Source organism: Rhinatrema bivittatum, chromosome 11 (assembly GCF_901001135.1).
Source record: "Rhinatrema bivittatum chromosome 11, aRhiBiv1.1, whole genome shotgun sequence".
In the NCBI taxonomy this organism is placed as follows: Eukaryota; Metazoa; Chordata; class Amphibia; order Gymnophiona; family Rhinatrematidae; genus Rhinatrema; species Rhinatrema bivittatum.
This window is the reverse complement of record NC_042625.1, coordinates 37,162,446-37,181,776: the sequence shown is the minus strand read 5'-3', so window position 1 is coordinate 37,181,776 and position 19,331 is coordinate 37,162,446. Positions and strand designations below refer to the sequence as shown.

General features: G+C 46.2%; 1 protein-coding gene across 1 annotated transcript in view; it reads left to right on the top strand.

The window, feature by feature from the left end:
- NCOR2 (nuclear receptor corepressor 2) overlaps window positions 1-19,331 on the top strand; it is a 545,866-nt gene that overhangs the window by 368,743 nt on the left and 157,792 nt on the right. Inside the window, 1 exon segment of the mRNA XM_029571687.1 lies at window positions 1,833-1,895. Coding sequence (XP_029427547.1) covers window positions 1,833-1,895 — 63 coding nt within the window.

The following is a 19,331-nucleotide window of genomic DNA, read 5'->3' as shown; positions in this document are numbered from 1 at the left end:
GTACCTCTGTCATTCTAAACAGTCTCGTAGGATTTATCCAGGTTTTGCCCTTACCTCATTCTTCCCTAGTGACTCACATTAATTGGCATACCGTATTAAATTGAGATGGAGTAATTGAAAGTTACTGTTTCTTTAGAGAAGGCTTGTGCGTGTGGTGGGTTTTTTTTTTTTGTTTTTTTTTAAATAAACTCTGTTTTACAACAACAAAAGATTGTGACGTTTGCAAATAATGCATTCTTTTGATTAACTAGGCAATCAAAACCTGCTCAAGCTTTTCTATCCTACAGGTTACTTGGGAGACGAAGAAAGGGGGTAGAGAAAAGAGGTCACCTGTGGGTCTTCATTAGACACAAACTTCTGTGGAGTAGAGACAGAGAATCCTGTCTGGGAAAAGTTGAAGGTGTGGGGACGGGAGTAAATCTCAGATGACCCAAGGAGTGGTACCTTCAAGCCCCATTCTTCTTAGATTAGAACTTTACTGGTTTCCTGTTCTTTCCTTGCCCTTCTGGGTCCTCTGCCTTTTGGCAATGCAGGTATCGCAGTGACACTAGTGAAGGCGAGGGGCAAGAGACCGGAGTTCCCTTGCAGAGCTCCGGGACGAGAGCGCCCCTTGGTCTTTTGTGTGCTGCAGCAAAGCCCAGCTGCCACTGCTGGATGCGTGGCTGCCCATGGCAGGGCACTGAGGAAGGGTCCTCACTGGAGGCTTCTCATATCAGGATTCTGGGACACTTACACTTTAGGGTACTGAAGGTATTAAAAAATGTAAATAATAGTTTAGTCTGGGCGAAGGTGGGGTTGTTTTTTTTTTTCCTCCTCCTCCTCGGTAGCAGTATTGTAATTGAGATTTCCATTGTTTATAAATTGTTTTGAAAATCTTCCTTAAAAGCTGGCTCTTTTTATGGAGCTCTTCTTCAGGGGAGGTGGAAGAGCTTTCTGGAATGTATGCTGTTAAAGGGAAAGACTTTGCTTAGTAAGGAGAGAGGGTGACAGAAGTGCACAGATTTTGCATTAGCACCATGGTGTAACTGCATTTGCTGCATGAAAGACAAGTTCTGAAAAAGCTTTTAGGCTTAAAATTAAATGCATTAAGGTGCTTCTGTGCTAAGCATTCCCCCCCTGCCCCCCCCCTCCCCCATAGACACTAAAATGAGCTGGGAAAAAAACCCTTCGGTACATCTGGACCTTAATTTGTTGACCTGGAAAGCAATAGTTCAACAAGGTCCTGGAGACACAAAGAAATAAAGTGATTTCTCCCTCTGCCATTAACCCTGTGAGAGCCTGGGCAAACGTTGAACTTCTGAATCAAGACTGCCGTCGAATCACACCACTGCTGTAGCCACTAGGGCCACTGAACATAATTCAGGTGTTGTGTAGGGAGGTCCTTTTGACAGTGAGTTGGACATATAGGACCTGATTCACTAAAGGCTTTTTTTCCCCCCATAGACACAAAATGAGAGAGAGAGCCCTAGTGAATCCAGGCCCCCAAGGGGGTTGATATTCCTCCCTCCCCCTCATCTGGCTGAAATCTGTCTGCACAAAATGGCTATGCTTACAGATTTTGCTGGTCCAAAAGAAAGGGGTCCAGGTCTGGGTTTTCAGGTTTAGCTAATTAGTGCAAAATTTAGCACTAAATGTCTGAATGTGCCCACCAAATACAACCACACAAATGTCTTCCTAAACCTAACTGCGCAAAACTTGTGTGGTTGAACTGAACCGTATATTCAGCCATAACTTTAGCTGAATCACTAAAATTAACAATTAACTTTGCTGCTCTTCCCCCTTAGTGTTTTCTAATGTGCCAGTTGTGTTTAAGGTGATGGTTTCTTTTTCAGCTGCCTTGGAGATGAATGAGAGCTCACGATGGACAGAAGAAGAGATGGAAATGGCAAAGAAAGGTAAAACTAGCCTTTGTTCCTCTACATATATGTCATGGCATTCTATGTCTCCTCTTTCTGAGTGCCTTATGCTATAGCGGTGCCAGTTCTCAATGGGAACCCAGCCTTACTGACTTTGTGCTGTTTTACCAAGTGGCACCAGGATGTACATTAATCTGCCATGAGCTAATGTGTGAGCCGTCCAGTGATGGAAAAAAATTGAGTAAAATTTGCAGCTTTACAACAGTAAAATAATATGGTGTTGAGGGTGGCGAAATTTGTACAAGCCCCATTGGAGCTATCTCCCTCTTTGGTCACTCTAAGGCAGCGCTTCTCAACTGGTGTATCACGTGCTACCGGTCTTCCGCTGCTCTTCCCCCACCGAGCGAGAGGCAGGCTATCTTCCACTGCTGCCGTTGCCGCCCGGGCTATCAGCACGTCCAAGCCTGGATGGGAACGGCAGCAGTGTTAGTGGAGGCTGGCAACTGCGGCTGGGCCTTTTCTTCTTCCTGCACCTGTCCCCCCTCCGGCCTGGAACAGGAAGTGATGTGCAGTGGGATGCGCGGGAAGAAGAAAGAGCCATGCTGCATGAAAAAGTAGCGGTGGCAGCGTCAGCCCCGAGCAGTAGCGTGGGCCCGAAGCAAAATCAGAAGCAGCCAGAAATCGGCACAGGAGACAGCAGACTTAGCCTCCCGTGGCTTTAGCCCCTCTTGCTTGGCCTGCAGGGGATAGAGGAGGAGGCTGATGCAGCTACCATTTGTGCTGGGGAGGGGGGGGGGCAGGAAATGGGAGAGAGAGAGACAGCCAGCCAGCCTGTCTGTAAGTGAGAGAGTGTATGTGTGATTGAGTGTGCGTGTGTAACTGTGACTGAGAGCCTGTGTGTAAGTGAGAGCATTTGATTGAGATCATCTATTTAAAGTGTGTGAGAGAGAGCATGTGTGTGATTGAGAGAAACTGGTCAGAGAGGTGATGTGTGTATATAGGAGAGACAATGGAAGTGACTGGTCAGGGAGATGACTGGAGTGTGTGTGCGTGCATATGTGTGTGTGTGTGTGTGTGTGTGTGTGTGAGAGAGAAAGTGATTATGGGAATGAGAAGCCTGTGCATGTGGAGAGAACTAGCAGAGGAGTGATAAACCTGGGTGTGTGTGACACACAGCATTGGGGTGAGAAGCCTGTATATGTAAGATAGAGCATGGGAGTAGGAAGCGTGTGTGCATGAGAGAGACTGTTCGGGAAGGTGACTTGTGTGTGTGTGTGTGTGTGTGTAAGAGAGAGACTGGTCAGGAGATGATTGGTGTGTGAGAGACAGAAACTGGTATGTGTGTGTGAGAGAAGAAGAAAATGATTATGGGAATGAGAAGCCTGTGTATGTGGCGAGAGCTAGCATAGGAGTAAGAAACCTGGGTGTGTGTGAGACACAGCATGGGAGTGAGAAGCCTGTATTTGTAAGATAGAACATGGAAGTGGGAAGCCTGTGTGTGTGCATGAGAGAGAGAGACTGATCAAGAGGGTGACTGGTGTGTGTGTGTAAGAGACAGAGAGACTGGTCGTGGGCACTAAGGAAGGGGACCATGAGTACAGAGCTTCAGCCACTACTGCTTCTGGTGTGTGCTACTGGCCTGCATGGAAGAGGAGTAGAAGAGCTGCTGGAGGGGGTTAGTAAAGGTGGCTTTTTAAGTTTATTTTTCTTGATTGACTGCCATTTTAATTACTGAACATTATGTGATATGTCTGCTGTTTTGAAATATTTTATTGGTGTTTGGAGAATTTTAAATAATTTTTATGATTTTTTAATTGTTTGATATTATTCTGTTCATAATTGTGAAACATTTATTCTGCTTATTAGTATAGTTATACAATTATTTCTGTGTTGGGATCAATAGCTGCTTGGTTAGTTCTGTTTTCCTAATAGGAGGTGTATTGGTGTTTAGGGCCTGATTTAATATTTATAGCGTTGCCTTTTCATAGGTAGGGTTATTACTGTTTGAGTGCATTCCATAATACAAGTGTAACTGTGTGCGGATTAGTTTATGTGCATTACTGCAGATCCTGGGAGTATGTTAGGCTGGTTCTGTGTATGTGACCAAGGTGAGGTATTTTACTGTATCTGTCTTATTTGTTGTATTTTCTCAAGAGGACATGCATTAGTGATAAACTGCTGTCTTTTCATAAGTAGGGCTATTGAGCCTGGTAGTAGGAGTTTGTGTTGCTGTTACTGAGATGACACTAGAACCAGAATATCTTTTTTGTAAGGTGAGTTGTACGGGAAATGTCATAATTCTGCTTTATATCCATAATTGTGGGTTAGGGGGGTTCCTGTGGATGCAAACTGTACTTTTACATTTAGCCCTATGATGGTCATGTGTTCAGTGTGTCACGCATGTGAGAACCATCTGTCAGGAGTGTCCGACAGAAAAAAGGTTGAGAACCACTGCTCTAAGGGATGCTTTTTCATTGGTACCTGCTGTGATTAGCAGCTGTAGCCAGATGACATGTTTGTTTTAGCGCAGAGAAGTCACAACCATGTGAAATCAGCCTTGGTGGCTAAATTGCTAAGCTGTTGCGAGATAGCTTCCAGAGGTCAACCTAACCTTCTTAGAACTTTGCTGACCAATTGGAAGCCAACATTGTAATCCGCATTTCTATAATAGGAAGCACAAAGCTATTCCATCTTTGCTCATGTTATATCACTTGTCTCGCTCGTAAGCAAATAGCACTGGAGTCAGGCAGAACACTGAGTTCCAATAAAGTTTTTTCTTGTTCACCAGGGCTTTAGCAAAACTGAAAATTTCAGCAGAAGATGCACAGTGATGTTTTGTTACATTAGGATGAAACATTTGGCTTTTACTCTTTACATTGTTGCATTTTTTAATAGAGAGCTACTGGAATTATATTTGGATTTTGAAATACCTAAGTAAAATGTTGTTAATGACTTTGTCATTGCATACAGATCGTGGAGAGTTGCTGACTATAGCTGTTAAGCTAAGAGAGGAGTGTCTGTTTCTGGGGCTAAGTGAAATCCTTTTCAGAGTAACACACACACAAAAAAAGTCTCCTGTATTTGAAACCCTCACTAGCCTTTTGTACCGATGGGTATTTATCCCTGATTTGGTGAAGGAAGCATTGTTCTGAAAAGATAGTCATCAATGTATTGCATTAGTCCAGTTAAAAAAAAAAAAAAATCTCCAGTTCAATTTATTCATCTTTATCATGACAAAAGACTGTCATCCTCCATTGTACCCAAGGTCTAATACTGTGATTACCAAACACTTCTGTTGAGAAGGTTGTAGAGGATGTAATTAAAAAAAAAAAAAAAAAAAAAAAAAGGCGGCTCCGGCAATTTGGTGGCACTGCTGAGATGCTTCCATGCAGAAGACTTGGGTTCGATTCACAGGTCTTCTTGGCTTCAGGGATAGCTGGGCTGGCGAGGGGCTGGATTTAGGGTGAATGCATACTGTAGGGAGCCATGTCATATGCTCTTGATAAAGGACCATCCCTGCAGTAGTTGGACTAGGCTGTGGGATTCATAAAAGTAAAGGGAAAACTGCAGGTAATAGTGAATGTGGAGGTTCCTGGCACTGTAGCCCAGTAGTGACTGGTTCCAGTTAAGCTAGTAATCCTAAAAGAGCAGGCAAAGACTGCTGGATCAAAATGACATTAGCAAGAATGAAGGGGAAGGCTCATGTAGAGATGAGTTGACAACAGAGGAACGCGCCGTGTCATTTACAATGAATTAAGAAAACCCTGTTATGAGTAAAGTATTTCATTTTGTTTAATTAACCTCTGTCAGATTAGGAATTCAGGTCTTTTCAGAAAACTGTGATTTTTCTCTGAGATACCTTATGTTTCCCTGTCATTCATTTCTTTGACCTCTGTGTCAAGCAGGCTTGGATTTGCTGGACGAATTAAACCAAGGCCCTTAGAATCAAATGGGAGAGGGATCTGGGGTTACCAAATTGTAAAGTCTCAAGGCTGCGCATGCATTGGACAGGCAACAAGGAGAACCAGTAGAATGACAGAGTGAAGAGGAACAGCTGGAACTAGAGCTTCTAGTTTTGGGTGCTTATGAATGGTAAATTTAGGCATCTGTTTTACAGCTATACAGGGGTGCAGTGAGGATACAAAAGAAGTCAGTGTCTATCAATGTTTTTGCAGTGCCAGTAGTATTGCTGGGTATCTCTTATTCTGGTTGAATCAAATTCATACTTTTCCATAACACAAATGTATTGGCAAAACAAAACAATACTCTCATTCCCTGTACATACCCAGATCAGTCCAGATGCCTGGGTTTTGCTTCCTGCCAGCAGATGGAGACAGAGAAAGTTTTACTGACACTGCACCATAACCCCATGTGCCACCTGCAGCTCCTCAGTATTTGTCTCTAGCAGATGGTAGATGGTACAAAACCTGCAGTTCTGCATTGTGGATATGATTTTTTTTTGGTTTGGAGTCTTCTTTCCAGGGGGTTTTTGGATCCTAGTAGGTCCTTCCCTGGCTGGTAGAGATGGATGAGCTGGGGGTTGGTGACCCTTTTGTATGCTCGGTCCTTGCGTCCGTGGGGTGTAAATCTGGTGGTCCAGATCCCTCCCCTTCACAAGGTTGCTAAAGTGGCTGCAGGCTATGGAGTTTTTTTCTTGTTGGAGGTCCTTGTTTCCTTTGGCAGTTCTGTTTTTCTGCCAGAGGAAGCAGGTGCTTTATAAAGTTGTTTAAAAAAAAAAATATGCGGGAAGGTTTGGTCAAGGGTTTGGCTTTAAACTCTCTGAAGGTCCAGGTGGCGGCTTTCGGTTGCCTTTGAGGCAAGATTGAGGGTTCCTCCTTGTCTTTCATCTGGATGTGGTGTGTTTTCTCTGTGGGGCTAAGAATTTGCGCCCCCCGCTGAGGAGAGTTTGTCTGTCTTGGAATCTCAATCTTGTTCTCAAGGGTTTGTGTGAAGCTCACTTTGAATCTATCAAAAAAGCAACTCTCAAGGATTTGACTCTTAAGGTGGCTTCCTGGTGGCAGTATATTCAGCTAGGAGAATATCCGAGTTGCAGGCTTTGTCTTGCTGTGATCCATTCCTTCAGATTTCTGACTCCAGAGTTTCCTTGCATATATGGTACCTTCCTTTTTTTACAGAAAGTGGTTTTGTTGTTTCACATGAATCAGATGGTGGAGCTTACAGCCTTCCAAGAGTTGGATGCTTCCGCTCCTCATGCGAGGGAGCTTAAGTTGTTGGATGTGCGCAAGGCATTGTTGAGATATCTCAAGGTTATTAATGCTTTTAGAAAGTCTGATCATCTCTGCGCTTTGCTCAGCGATCCGAGAAAAGGTTTTCAGGCACCTAAGGCGACTGTTGTGAGGTGGCTCAAGTTGGCCATTGTCCGATTCCTGAAGGTTTTGCATGTTCATTCTATGCGTTCCCAGGCGGCCTCATGGTGGAGGCTCATCTAGTTTCTCCACAAGAGATATGCAGGGTGGCAACTTGGAAGTAGCTGCATACCTTTGCCAAGACACTGTCGTCTAGATATGGGAGGTGCAGGGTTCCTGTCCGTTGAAGAAAGTGTTTTGCGAGTGGGACTCTCCAGGTCCCGCCTAGTTTAGGGAAGCTTTGGTACATCCTAGAAGTCTGGACTGATCGGTACATACTGAGGAAAATTGGTTCTTACCTGCTAATTTTCGTTCCTGTAGTACCACAGATCAGTCCAGAACACATCCAATCTGTAGAGGGGAGAGTTGTCCGCTCATTCTGTTTTTCTTGGTATAGTAAAGGCAGTCTTGTTTGGGAAAAAAAAAAAAGTTTTTTTTTTGTTTACTAGTTGGTTTGTTAGGCTTGGATACAGGTCAGTACTGAGGTGGCACATGGGGTTATGGTGCAGTGTCAGTAAAACTTTCTCGGTCTCCATCTGATGGTAGGGAGGCAAAATCCAGGAGTCTGGACTGATCTATGGTACTACAGGAATGAAAATTAGCAGGTAAGAACCAATTTTCCTTTCCCCCATTAACCAGCACAGCGCTTGCATTCCCTCAGCTTATCAGCACGTGTCACCCCACTTCCTCCACCACACCCCCAGCCCCACCACTCACTCACCACCAGCTTGCTTTCCATTTTTTCCCCACCCTGTCCCTACCGCTTTCAAACTTTTCCCCACCCTTTCTCATTCTGTCCTCTTACCACCAGCTCCGTTGCTTGGTGTTGGAAACAGCGGTAGGAGAAGAAAGGAGGCCCATCAGCTATGAAACACTTCTACAGCTGAGGAGTAGTTAGCATAGAAAAGGCACAAAAACAGAGTGCAAGAATTCCAAGTAGGCAAGGGTAGGAGTGGGAGAGTATTGAGAGTATTAGTGGTTTTTCTGGTGTTTATCCAATAAACGTCTATTTAAAAATGTGTTGGGTTTTTTGTTTTGGGTGGGTTTTTTTACCTATGTAAAAACCTAAAATCAGAAACCCTAGATATAATCAGCAGGAGTAAGGCAATCACATCTGTGTTGCCTTGAATCCTCATGTATAAGTATCTTTGGTTCTTATGATCAAATAAGAGAGATCACAGCCTGCAAAGACTCCAGACTCTTCCAAGATTAAGATGGCTACAAGAACTCGACACAGTAGAATTACCCTCTCCTGCTTTTTGCCCTTCTCTCCAGTTAGAATTTGTTTAACCTATCTTTTCTCTAACAGCCTAGTTCCACGTTCCCTGTTATAATGTAACTTTTGCTTTCTCTGTTAACTGGTTCCCCCTAGTTTATTGTAAACCGGTACGATAAGACCTGGTCTTGAGCATCGGTATATTAAAAGAATTTAAATAAATAAATAAACAAATTAAACAGGCACATGCAGTCAAAGGTTTTAATAGTTTTTTTAGGCCGTGTGTTTGTTGATTCATGGTTTATTTTTGGTTATGGATAATTTGCAGTGTAATATTTAAAGATCCATCACGCCTTATTTCCTTATGGGATTGGGGGTGGGGGGGGGGGGGGGAGGGTACGTTCACATCTGGGATGCAGATGTGTCCCGGATGTACTGCAAGTTTGTAAAACTCCCAGGGAGAGTTGTTAGGAGAGAGAGGGTTTTTTCTGTTATGTTTTAATTTTTGCAGGATATCTTTTATAATGAGGCAGCAAGAATTAGCACCTCATTAAGGTAGAAAATGTGCCAAATTCTAGCATCTGCTCTTTTCCAAACTTGGCTTCTCCCTTGACTGCAGCAGACTATGTTGCCATTAAAAATCTCCCAGATGGACTGGGTACCAGAGGAGCTTTGTACATATAGTCCTGAAAAGGTGGATAGATCAGGTAAGCATTCTCAGATTTGCAATCCAGATCTGGTGCAGATGGGCAGTAGGACATCAGGGCAGGGTAATTAATTCCTGAGAAAGAAAGTAGCCAAAGATTAAAGTCTTTTCATGGAAGTTGGAGTCAAGAAGGCAGTTTCATTGTAGCACTTAGTATGTGTGGTCATAGGGGCGGAGTAAGGAGGGAAGGGGCCCTTGGTGGTGCCCCTTACCCCCCCCCCCTCGCCCCACTTCTATTACCCTTGCCCTTAATCTGACCCTCTATGGGCTCCCTCTAGGTTTGGGTCCTGAGTGATGCCCCATTCCTCCACTCAGCCCCCACAACATTAATCCATTTACTCCAAGATGAAACATTTTCCTTTTCTTGGGAAGGGAATGGCGAAAGGGCCAATAAAATCATGCAGCCTAGATTCATACCAGCCTAGAACAGAGTCTGGTAACTGGCGGGATATAAATCAGTGTAAATAAATAAATATGGTGATGGTGGTAAAACGTTAAGTTTGTAACGTTTTACCACCACTCATCACATTGAGTCACCACCTAGAAAAAGGATCTAGGTGTCATTGCATATAATATATTGAAATCCTCTGCACAGACCCCTTGTCTGTGTCAGCATGAGCTGCCTTGAATCTGTAAAACTAAGGATCCCCCAGTGTCACTGAGCTCAAGAAACCAATCTCCCACACTCTTTACACTGCAGTAGGAAGCAAGAAAGTATAGTAGGTAGATGGTATCTATAGTGAAAGAGTAAAACAAATTGGGAGGTAATGTATAACGAATCTGCTGCAGTACTCCTGTATTGCAAAACAGCACTATTCTGCTTCCTGGTCACGTAGGGGGCATCCTCTTGTGGAGGCCTGGGGCTTCAGGAAGTAAAATCTTCCGGGTCCCTTAGGATCAGCATTGTGATTTTATTTTGCTGTTTCTCTTTTTGCCTGCATATCCATGCACATTCCATACACATCTACTTTTCTGCCTCATAGAACTCTGCCGTATGTCCATGTTACCTTATCCTGGGAGAAAAGAGGAATTGTACTGTATAAATGGCATAGAGTGATCATTAGATGCATCTTTTGTATTACCTACAAGTCTATAACACATGGGTGTGCTATTTGCGATGAGCACATACATTTATTGGCAGGCAGTATATATACATGTATATATATTTCATGTATAGTCCATGTTAAAAAATAAAAAAATCAGTTCCCTTATATGTACTTGGATCAGTCCAGACTCCAGGGTTTTGCCTCCCTTCCAGCAGATGGAGACAGAGAGTTTTGCAGGCACTGCCTCTTATCCCGGTGTGCCACCTGCAGCTCTGTCTCCAGCACATGGAGGTGATGCAAAATCTGCAGTTCTGACCAAAAAAAAAAAAGAGAATAGTGACAGGATTTTTTTCTTGGAAGCTCTAATTTTTTTCCAGAGCACTGTGTCTCCCAGGAGGTTGGTAGGTCGGTCCTGGTGCGACCATCCCTCCTGGTAGCAGGCTGGAGCGAGCAGGGGTTGGGGACCCTAAAATTGCTCTGGCTGGAGTGCGGGGGGTGATAGTCAGTGGTCTGGCTCCCTCTCCTCCCAGCACAAGTTCTTCCATTCCTCTGCCATTCAGGAAAGTATTGTCTGTTTTGCTCTGGTAGTTTAAGCTAAATTTAAAAAAAAGGGGGGGGGGGAGGGGGGGACCAAACAGGAGAGAGACAGCCCTGCTGAGCTCTCTGCTCTCTGGATGTTTGCTGCTTCCCGACTGGCAAAGAGGGGCAGACTCAAGATTAGTGGTTCCTTCTCAGCACTACCCCAGCATTTCCCACGGGGGACCCGGGTATGCTGCGTCCCTCTTGCTGCGTGGCCTGTGGGGAGCCTTTCCCACGATTGTCACAGGCCAGCTTGTGCTGTTGATGTCTCCCTGGTGGGGAGGGCTCATCGAGAGGATCTGTGGGGGTCTCTTTCCCAGCGGTGGGAGCCACGTCGGGTTCGCTGCTCTCCTCCTTTTGCCGAGGCCGTCCCATTCCCAATCAATGCGGGAACGGCGGCCATTTTGAATTCTCTCGTGCTCGGAGGAGAGACCAGCTGGGGGAGGGGAATTCCCTCCCCCGTTGTCTCTGGTACATAGCAGCCCTGGGGGGGGGGGGTTTAGACGGCTTGGGAGAGGGGGACCTCGCTCCCACAGAGGGTGATGAGTTGGAATCCACCCCCCTTTTCGCTGGAATTTATTTTGTTAATGCACCAGGCCTTTTTGGCTAGGAGTGCCAAGCGGCCTTTTTCTCCCAAACATGGCCAGTCTGCTCAGCCCCCTAACAAGAAGCCCGCTGCCTGGGTTTTGGTAGGGGCCAACAGGGTCGGCACCGTTAGGTCCCTGGTCGGATATGTTCACACGACAGGGGACATAGATCCGGAGTTGCCTTCGGGGGCCCTCCAAATGACCCTTTACTCGCATCAGAGCAGGACCCAGGGGAGGAGGACCCTGGAACGACACCTCCCCTGGAAGGGGATGATCCCAGTGTGCTGTATCTTTTTCAGTGGGAGGAGCTTGCTCCTCTTATCCTGCATATCTTAGCAGAGCTGGGGATTCCTGTGCCGCAGGGGGAGCAAGACCCAGACTCTGTAGATCCGGTCATAGCTGGTCTGCGAGGTCCAGCCACTATCTTTCTGTTTCATAGGATGGTGAAGCAATTAATAGTCAGGGAGTGGAACACTCCTGAGATTGACCTGAAGATCAACAAGGCCATGGATAAATTATATCCCCTCCCTGGAGGCGATGCAGCTACTTAAGGTGCCCAAGGTTGATGCCTCAGTTTCCGCAGTCATGAAGCGGACTACTATTCCAGTGGCCGGGGCGGCAGCTTTGAAGGACCTTCAGGATAAGAAGCTTGAGGTGTACCTGAAGCAAATTTTTGAAGTCTCCGCTCTGGGTATCAGAGCGGCAGTGTGTAGCAGTTTTATGCTCCACGCCAACTTACAATGGGTACAGCAGTTACAGAGTGCTAAAGACCTGTTGCCGGAGGAGTCGGAGCAAACTGAGCACTTGGAGGCAGCGGTGGCCTATGGAGCGGATGCCTTATATGATCTTGTGCACACTTCTTCAAGAACCATGGTATCTGCTGTCTCGACCAGGAGACTTTTATGATGCCGCAGCTGGTAAGTGGATTTTTTGTCTAAGGCGCAGTTGGGAGCTCTCCCCTTTAAGGGCAAGCTTCTCTTTGGAACAGCTTATCAAAAACTTGGTGGAGAATAAGGTGCACAAATTGCCTGAAGACAGGCCTAAGGTATCCAAGAGTTTCCTTCCACTACGTTCAAATTTTCGGAACCAACAGCAGCCCCGCCAAAGTAGAACTCTGGGCGCAGGACAGAGGCAGGCCTCAGGGAGGTCTCAGTTCTTGTCCCAATCCTTTTGGAACCAGCGATCCAACCGTGACAACACAGGCTATGGACCTTCCAGTCCCAAATCTACTCAATGAGAAATGGCCGACCCACTCCTTGATGCCAGTTATCGGTGGTCGGTTGACCCTTTTTTACGAGGAATGGGTCAAGATTACATCAGACCAGTGGGTTCTAAATATCATACAGGTTATGCTTTAGAATTTGCTTGTCCTCTAAGGAGTCTATTCATAGTGTCCCTGTGTGCTTCCCCCGAGAATAAGACTATCATGCAACAGACCATCCTCAGATTGAGGAACAAGGGACAGCATGTTGTTCCATCTATTTCGTGGTGCCAAAGAAAGAGGGATCGTTCCGACCCATACTGGATCTGCAGAAAGTGAACATGACTCTCAAGGTGCCCCGTTTCCGGATGGAAATTCTGCAGTCGGCCAAAGCAGCCGTGAGAAGTGGGGAATTTCTGGCATCTTTAGACCTGGCAGAGGCCTATTTGCACATTGAAATTCATCTGGATCATCAAAGATAGCTCAGGTTCATGATCCTCTGTCAGCATTTCCAATTTTGCGCTATGCCCTTCAGTCTAGCCAAGGTGATGGTGGTGGTGGCAGCGGCAATGCTCCTGGTCCACCCATATCTGGACGACTGGCTCATCTGGGCAAAGTCAGAGGACCTGTACCGTCAGGCAATGGATTTCGTCATGGACCGCTTGAGATCCCTAGGCTGGATGATCAACATCTCCAAGAGCCATCTGACTCAGTCTCAGGTCTTGGATTTATTGGGAGCACACTTCAACACCCGTCTAGGGAAAGTCTTCCTCACGGAGGAGCAAATCTGCAAATTGCAGTCACAGGTCTGGAACTTCTTGGAGATAAGGGTCCCCAGGATATGGGATTATTTACAGGGCTTGGGCTCCATGGCCTCAACCTTGGAATTGGTTCCTTGGGCGTTTGCTCATATGAGACCTCTTCAGAGGGCACTGCTTTCTCATAGGGATCTGAAGTCTGAGCAGTTTCATCTCCCTCTTGTGCTTACCGAGTCTGCCAGGTCCAGTCTATAATGGTGGCTTGTATAGGAACATTTAAAGCGAGGAGTAGATCTTTAGGTACTGCAGTGGGTGGTAGTCACTACCGATGCCAGTCTCTCCGTCTGGGGAGCCGTGTGTCAGTCCCAAGGGGTGGATGGAAGAAACATCATGTTCAATCAAACTGTTGTAAATGAGGGCTGTGTGGTTAGCACTTCAGGCCTTCCTTCCATTCTTATGTGACCGAGCGGTACGAGTCTTCTCGGACAATGCGATGACAGCGTACATCAATCGCCAAGGGGGCACCAAGAGTCAGGCGGTGGCCTGGGAAGCGGAGCTGCTGATTTCTTGGGCGGAACAGACTCTTACCCTGTTAGCGGCATCACATTTAGCGGGTTCTGTCAATGTGCAGGTGGATTTTCTGAGCCGTCAGCAGTTGGACCCCGGAGAATGGGAGCTGTTGGACGAAGCAATAACCCTTATCTTAAACAAGTGGGGCAAGCCTCACCTGGATCTCATGGCGACCCACAAGAATGCCAAAGGGAGTTCAGGGCAGAAGGAGTGGACCCCCTGGTTCTGCCCTGGCCTCACGAAGTTCTGATTTACATGTTTCCGCCCTGGTCTCTAGTGGGCAAAGTTCTCAGAAGAATAGAGATCCACCCAGGAAGAATGATTCTCGTGGCCTTGCCACCCTTGATTTGCAAATCTAGTCAATTTCGCAGTGGACTGTCCCCTGAGGCTGGGCCATCTGCAAAATTTTCTAAGGCAGGGCCCTATATTTTTCGATCAAGCGGATCGCTTTTGTCTAGCGGCTTGGCTTTTGAAAGGAGGCAATTAGGGTATCCGGAGGATGTTATTGCTACTCTTCTTCGAGCTCGCAAAACCTCTACATCCCTGGTGCATGTCCGGGTGTGGAGAGTCTTTGAGTCTTGGTGTGCAGAGCAGGATGTTACCCCTGCCACAGATCTTAGTTTTTATGCAAAAGGATCTCTCAAAAGGACTGTCATTCAATTCCCTGAGGGTTCAGGTGTCTGCCCTAGGCTGTTTATTAGCAAGGTTGAAGGGGCATCCTTAGCCGCACAACCGGACGTCATGTGTTTCCTCCAAGGAGCGAAACATAGCCCCCTACTCGCCAGATTTGTCCTTCTTGGAACCTCAATCTCGTGCTCAAGAGCTTGGGTACGTGCCTTTTGAAAGGCTACCATAAAAGATCTCACTTTGAAGGGTTTTTTTCCTTGTGGCTATTTGTTCAGCTAGGCGAGTGTCGAAATTCCAAGCCCTATCTTGCAGGGAACTCTTTCTTTAGACTTCGGAGTATCTTTGCAGACAGTTCCCTCTGTCTTGCCTAAGGTTGTTTCAGCGTTTCATTTGAGTCAGTCAATGAAACTTCCGGCCTTTTCGAATCTGGAGACTGATACCCCTCAGGCTAAGGCGTTACGACAGCTAGACGTCAGGAGGGCTTTGTTGCAATATCTGGAAGTCACTAACAGCTTCAGACTGTCGGATCACCTTTTTATCCTATGGAGTGGGGCCAAAATGGGTCAGAAAGCTTCAAAGGCCACAATTGCGCATTGGTTAAAGGAAGTGATTGGTTCCATTTAGATATTGTGCAGTCGTCCTGTCTGGGGAGGGCTTTAAGGGCTCATTCTACCCATTCCCAGGTGACTTCCTGGGTGGAATGTCACTTAGTGTCGCAACAGGAGATTGTTGGGCGGCCACTTGGAAGTCATTGCACGCCTTTGCCAGACATTACCAGTTGGATGTTCAAACCTCCGTCTGTAGCTTCGGTGAGCGTGTTCTTCAAGGGAGACTCTCACAGTCCCACCCCGGTTAAGGAATCTTTGGTACATCCCAGGAGTCTGGACTGATCCGGGAACATTCAGGGAAAGGAAAATTGGTTCTTACCTGCTAATTTTCGTTCCTGTAGTACCATGGATCAGTCCAGAGTCCTGCCTGGGAAAGGGAAGAGCATTGTGGAGAGTCCGCTCGATCTGTTTTTTTCCTCAATATTGGAAATCTTCTATGGCATAGGTTTCTCTTTGAACCTGTTTCAGCAATTTTTACTCTTTCCTTTGCTCATTCAGAGTATTTTATAGTGGTATTTTTGTTAAAAGTTTTGGATTTTCAAATTTTGCTTGGGTATTGATTAATACTGAGGAGCTGCAAGTGGCACACCAGTTAAGAGGTGGTGCCTGCGAAACTTTCTCTGTCTCCATCTGCTGGAAGGGAGGCAAAACCCAGGAGTCTGGACTGATCCGTGGTACTACAAGAATGAAAATTAGCAGGTAAGAACCAATTTTCCTTTCATGCTGCCAGTCATGTTTTTGAGGGATGTAATAATCGCTGGGTTTTTTTTGTTTTTTTATTTATTTTTAAAAAAAAATGATCAGAAGTTTCCTTCTGCTCTTATTGGGCTTCCAGCTCAATCAAAACAGGGGTCTCTGTTAGTCTCTGGCACCATAAGCCATTATTCACAACAACCCAAAGTTTTCTCCCTTTTGGTAAATGCACCCCATTGCTCCCCCCCCCCCCCCCCCCCACTATAATCTAGCCAAAGCATTGCAAAAATGGCACTTGTCCAGGGACCACAGACCATGGCTCCTGCCCCTGGCATGCACCTTGAATCAGACCATTAGGTGTTGCCATCGTTTGAAGGCCAAGAACCATGAAAACTGTCCCTGCTGGACTTTTGGGTCCAGTTTGCTATATGGGAAAAGCATGTGGAGTAGCACATGTTAAAAAGAGTATTGCCAAACTAAGGTGTCGCCACAGCTCTTGCCGGTTCACTGGAGTCTGATGAAGATCAGTGGGATAGGCCCTGGAATTTGATCATGGAAGATCTTGTAGGTGACGAAATCAAGGGCCTGAGAGAAGAACCGAGAGCAAGATGATTATGCATTTAAGTAATTCCCTCTGAAGCGAAGGTGTAGCTTTGACACAAATAAATGTGTGCGCATACTCAGCTAACTGCCCTGAGGATTTTCGAAGCAAATTTAATGTATGCAAGTTCACTTTGAAAGTAACCCCAGTGAAATCTGCATGTGCAATGTAAACAGAGACTTTACCGCCATGCCATTTGTATGAAATTTACCCTCCCTATGTCTGGAGACCCTTCTGCTGCAGCAGGGTTTAATGCAGTCTCTCCATTTCCCCACCAGCATTGCTGTTCTTCCAGTTACTGTATGTGTTTGGCAAGTAGTAGTTCACCGACAATAGGAAAAGCTCAATATTTGGAAATCTACATTTGCCTTACAGGGATTTTCAAATACCTTTCCCCCTTTAACCTTGTTTCTTGTTATACGGGGGCAAGCGCAACTCCCTTCCCCCATCTAAAACAACCCTGCTCCTGCTTGCCGTCCGTTCTTGTGACTGGCACCCTTAAGGCTCAGAAGTTGGTTGGCAGCTTGACTTGTAGTCATGTTGACCCTATATCCTCGAAAACAATGTGCAACTCATCTGGTCTACTGTGCGAATGGCGCCTTCACTCGGGGGCCTATTTTATGCTGAACATGGAAGGAGGGGGCAATTTCAGTTGTTGGTATCTCCTGCTGCATGGGGATCCATTTATGTCTCACTGCTAAGCAGGTGTTTCTTTTGGGATTGCAAGCTCTACGGAGCAGGGACTACCTCTTACATGTACACTGCTGTGTACCTCTTGTAGCGTTATAGAAATGATCAGCAGTAGAAGCAGCAGCGGGCTGGAGCCTCTTCTGGTAAATGTAGAACGTTTACTATGCTCTTTTGCCAGTGAGGAAAGGGTTACAGCAAGGAAAGATAAGAATAAAACTGAGGGTATTTCTTTCTTTTTTTTTTTTTTTTGGGGGGGGGGGGGTGGGTGGGGAGGATTTGTACACACAGCTCTAAAGATCTGAATAAGCTCACTTTTTTTTGCAAGTCTGACCTGCTGCTCTAGCGGAGGTCTCTTGGTGAACCTTGCACAGTGCTGTGGGGGATGGAGGGGGGAGGCTGGAAGAGAGATCCTCTTGGTACATTTGAATAACTCCTTCAGAGCAAATGAAACTGGAAAGCTTTGTTTTCTTGGCTTGCTCGCTTTGCTGACATTCAGATGAGAAGAGAGGGAGGGAGGGAGAGAGAGAGAGTAGGAAAGAGTGCCAAGTTGGCCGCGCCCTTTGTCAACCTGGGCCGGTGCCACGCTGGTTATTAACGCTCCGTCTGGAGGTCACATTCAGACGCGATGAGCCGGTGGGTCAGCCAAGGAAGAGGCTAGAGCTCATTTACCGCAACTCCCCCAGACAGCAACAGCCTCATCTCTTAGCCGCTAGGAGCACATCTGCACTGGGACGAATCTCTGGGTTGTGTGGGGTTTTTTTTTTGGTTTTTTTTTAATGTTCAGTGTTTGGCAACGCCGGGCAAACTCGTCTGGAATCCGCAAAAGTTTCCTGGATCCCCAGGCTGCTCTGAAAGAGGTAGGCGCAGAAGAGTCAGTCTCCTAATTCTTGTCCCTACCCCTATACCTCCTCCCCCCCCCCCCCCCCTACTTTGCCAAAAGAAATAACCAAATGGGTCTTCAGAATGCTAAACAATGCCGAGTTTTGGGGATTGCTGCTTACAAGTCTTGGAGGAGTTGGTGGGGAGTGTAAGACTTCTTCTGGGTCAAGGGACCGGAGCTGCAACTGTAAAAGGATTTTAAAACTCGAGCTAAGGAGCTGTTGTCGTTCATGGTGCCCTGCTGCTAGAAGATGGTAGAAAGCAGGGTTGGATTCAAGAAGCGGATTCTGTTTTCTTCCTTCTCTGTCAAGACTGGGGGAGGTTTGCCCGTGATGTAGGGATGCAAGCGGAAGGGCTGGAATCCATGGGAGCAGAGTGGTCTCAGCTGCTTGCCTGCGATCTGCAGAAAAGTTGTCAGCAGGCAGCATCCGTATCGCTCCTTACCTGCACAGACTTAAATTAACTTTATGCGGAGATGAAACTGGGTTGAGACAAGTGCAGTTTAGGTCACGGTTCAAAATCAGTGGTCATTTGTAGTAAAGATAGTGGAAAGCAAGAAAAAAAATATGAATCCAGTGTGTTTTCAGCACCATTTTGCTAAGGCTCTGATGCAGTTAATTGTGAGTCGCGCTTGTAGTGCTAAAGCAGTGTGTCTGCAAGAGGCATAGATAAGCCGTCCTTTTCATTAATTAATGGATTCATTTCTATCATTTACAGCCAATGTTATTGCATTGCACGGTTTACTGCAAGGTCTTTGAAATCGGGGAGCATTGCAAGGAGTTGCAGTGCTTTAAAGCTGTGAATTCTGCCTTTAATTTGTGGGTGTATGTGCTAAAGATTTTCTGCAGGATCAGGCACTGCCTGTTTGTCAAGAGAGCTGAGGCATTGGATGCTGCTGCCGCCGCGGAGCAGATGCTTGGCATACGGGCAGATGAGGTCTGCCTTTCTCCGGCGAGTGTTCGGAGCAGGGCTGCGTGGTTGATGGGCCCAGGCACTTGCCTGGAAGAAGCAAATTTAAAAATAGACACGTTACCTGGGGGACGCTGCACGGTGGTGTTTTGTTTTCTAGCGACGCTGGAAATAAGGGTACGTGGCGGGAGCCACTTGTTCGACAAGCTCCCGGGGCATTCTGTTTCTTTTGGATTAAAAAAAAAAAAAAAGCAAAGCAACAGAAAATAGGAGACAGACGGCTGCTTGGCACTTGAATTTGACAGTTACCGGCAACCAGTGTCTACCTACTGTCGTCTTGACAGCCAATACAGATGTTTCTGCTGTGAATGTCTGCTAATAAGGTAAATTAGAAAATTGCTCTGGTCTACATATGGATGGAACTGTACTGCAGTTCATT